This window comes from Gouania willdenowi, chromosome 5, assembly GCF_900634775.1.
Source record: "Gouania willdenowi chromosome 5, fGouWil2.1, whole genome shotgun sequence".
Lineage (NCBI taxonomy): Eukaryota > Metazoa > Chordata > Actinopteri > Blenniiformes > Gobiesocidae > Gouania > Gouania willdenowi.
The window spans coordinates 39356959-39360433 of NC_041048.1; the positions used below are offsets into that span (position 1 = coordinate 39356959).

A 3475-nucleotide genomic window follows, 5' to 3' on the forward strand; every position below is an offset into this window, starting at 1 on the left:
TTTGTAGTCAGTATACTTTAAAAAGTTTAAAGAGCATTACTTCCACTCAATGAGCAATTAATAGACATACTTCACGCAGGACAAGATTTCAACCAGGTTCCTATGATTGCTCAAAGGAAGGTATAAGTGTGGGTGTGGACCCAAATGCAAGGAGAGCCGGACAAAAATCCAAAAAGGAAGCACGAATAAACAAGGGAACAAAACTCAGCAGGACACAAAGAGGGTAGACAATGACATCAGACATTAACAATGATCCAGCAAACACACTGTGTCCAAGCACTCAGCTAAATAGTGGAAGAGGCCTGATTGGGAATGTGCCACACCTGGGTGGAAACATGAGGGAGCTAATCAGTCAGAAACCAAGCACACAGACATCACTGGGGGGTGGAGCCACAAGCAGGAATCCCTGAAACACAGACAAGAGTTAAACACAGGAGGCCAGACTAAAACAGAATAAACAAAGACACAGAATAACTTCAAGAGGACCCCAAGGGCTAAATAACAAAACCAAACCTGACAATAAGAAGTCTCTGATTACCCTCAGCTAAAGCTGCCCATGCATTGTGTTTTATGCCTTCCAATAGCATTAGCTTTTTCTCCGTTTTGAGCTGTTTGAAATTTTTTCGCCCTTTTTTATGCCTTACTATAGTTCTACCTCTGTTTATGGCCGTTGGTCACATTTTGTTCGTTTTTTATGCCTTACTATAGCCTTATATCCCTTTTGAGGCATTTTCAATTTTTTTGTTCATCTTTATGCCTTACTATGGCCTTACCTTCATTTTGAGGCGGTTGAAATTTTTCACCCGTTTTTATGCCTTACTATAGCCTTATCTCTCTTTTTTGGCTGTAGATAAGGGACAAAATAGAACGAACGGCCTAAAACAGAGGAAAGGCTATAGTTAAGCAAAACAACGGGCAAAAAAATTGAAACTGCCTCAAAAGGGAGGTAGGGCTATAGTAAGGCATAAAAAAAGGGGCGAAAAGTGACAAACAGCCAAAAACGGAGGTAAGGCTATAGTAAACATAAAAATGGGCAAAAAATTTTAAAATGCCTCAAAAAGGAGGTAAGGCTGCGGTAAGACATAAAAACGGGCAAAATGTGACGAATGGCCAACAAAAACGGAAATCAAGCTACAGTAAGGCATAAAAATAGGCGAAATGTGACAAACGGCCTAAAACAGAGGTAAGGCTATAGTAAGGCATAAAAACGAGCAAAAAAATTTCAAACCCCTCAAAATGGAGGTAAGGCTATAGTAAGGCATAGAAAATGGTGAAAAGTTTAAACTGTCTCAAAACATAGGTAAGGCTATTGTAAGGCATACAAACTGGCAAAATGTGACCAATTGCCAAAAACTGAGATAAGGCATAAAAATGTCCGAAATGTGAGTTACATTTTCTTCCCATTCATGTATTTTTTTGTTATTTTACATGTTTTTGGATTATTTTTTGTATATTTTCATTCTAGTTTACTTCTTTCTATCATTTTATGTGTTTTTGAAATCAATTTTGTGTATTTTCTTCCTCTATCATGTATATTTTTTTGTTCTTTTGCAAGTTTTCATGACATTTTGTGAATATTTCTGTAATTTTGTGTGTTTTGTTGTCATTTTATTTTATTTATTTATTGTCATGTTATGTGTATTTTGAGTCATCTTGTGTGTTTTAGTGTCATTGTCTATTCCCATCATTTTTTGTATCTTTTTGTCATTTTGTGTGAACATCCTGACATTTTTGGTAGAAGAAATAACAATTTTCACAATATCAAGATCAACTTCCAAATGAATTTTTGTGAACATGAGTTTTCTTCAATAGATTTTTATTTGAGTAATTTAGTCGATGCAAATACAAACACAACCACAGTAAATTCAACACTTAAAATAAATGTGGAATTGTGTATCCGTGTGTCTTTCACACCAACAACAATCATGATTACACAATAACAACGTTTGTTCTTTTGGACAAAGTCAAAATAAAAATTATATTTACATATTTTTTCCTAATTCCCAATCTGTCACAATGATTCCCAGTCAAACCATTGTGGGCATCATACCAGTGTTGAGGTGGTGTGTGTAGGGTAAACTGGTGGACGGGTGTAAGGAGGAAGGTGTTGGGATGAGGTGTTGTGTGTGGCCGTAGGTGAGCATAGTCCCGGGGGCGAAGGAAAAAGGGGCGGAGTTGTCCTCCATGGTGGGCGGGGCCAGCGTTTCTGCGTAGGAATCCAACATGGCCGCCTTCTTGCTCTTCCTATTCTTGTTGGAAACCTTTCTGTTGCGTGTCTGAATGCTGTCTTTCTTCATAGTAAGAGGACGATTGATCTGAGACAGATAAACATTCAGTTTAGTGTGAGGTGCTGAATGTAAAAACTGTTTCATAGCCGACACATTAACATTTAGCTCACTTGAGAAAAATTCATGTAAAACAACATGTTCTATATCACTGTTAAAAATGTGTTAACATAAAAAATAAATCTAAATGTTAAATTTAAATGTAAAAGTGAAATATAAATGTTAAATTTAAATGTACAAGTGAAATATAAATGTTTAATCTAAATCTAAATATTAATTCCAGCAAGTTTATTTTGTCTTCTTTTTTTAAATATATGTTAAGGTTTCATTTATTCAGGTTTTTTTCAGGAAATTTTATCTCCTGACATGTTTTGATTGTCAACTGCCAGTCTTCCTCAGAGGTGAGTGCTTTGATGTATCTTTACGAGTTCGTCAGTTTAGAGCGATACCGCAATGTCTCACTCTTCCCCTTTCTTCACACACTGAGCCGCAATCGATTCTGTGGGCGGGGCCTCATGATCGAAAGGCGCTGACCAGCCAACTTTGCATAATTTCTAAACATTTAGCTTTACACTTGGCAACCGATTTAACATTTAGATTTAGATATTAATTTAACTTTTAGATTTAGATTTAACATTTAGATTTACATTTCACATTTAGATTTACATTTCACATTTAGATTTAACATTTACATTTAGATTTAACATATTCATTTAGATGTAAAATTTAGATTTACTGTATATATTTAAACGTAACATTTAGATTTATGTTTAACATTGAGATTTAGATTAAACACTTACATTTAACATTTACATTAAGAATTACCATTTACATTTAGATTTAAAATTTAGATTTGGTTATAAAAGTAACAATTAGATTTAGATTTAACATTTACATTTGCATTTTTTTTTCATGTGTACCATTTTAACACTGATATAGAACATGCGGTTTTACATGAATTTCTGTCTCAAATGAAGGAAAAGTGAGCTCAATGTTAGAAATACGTCAGCTATGAAAAAGTGACCAAGTTTGTACATTCGTTGTCCCATAGATTAGTTGATCACTTGGTCTGTGTCCACTCACGTTGTGTAGTTTGTAGTAAAGGCCACAGGCGTTACACACAGGTTCTCCACTGGCGTTCCGTCTCCACAGAGTGGTCGTACTGGTGTGACAGTTGGCACACAGAGTGC

At 35.4% G+C, this 3475-nt stretch overlaps 1 protein-coding gene across 1 annotated transcript in view; it reads right to left on the reverse strand.

The window, feature by feature from the left end:
- Positions 1–1995: 1995 nt before the first annotated feature.
- gata1a (GATA binding protein 1a) overlaps positions 1996–3475 on the reverse strand; it is an 8804-nt gene continuing 7324 nt past the window's right edge. Inside the window, exons 5-6 of the mRNA XM_028447198.1 lie at positions 3369–3475; positions 1996–2315 (exon numbers count right to left, since the gene is read on the reverse strand). The exon at positions 3369–3475 is cut by the window's right edge and continues 19 nt beyond it. Of these exons, the coding sequence (XP_028302999.1) occupies positions 2028–2315; positions 3369–3475 (395 nt within the window). The 3' untranslated portion in view covers positions 1996–2027. The remainder of the gene's footprint in view (positions 2316–3368) is intronic.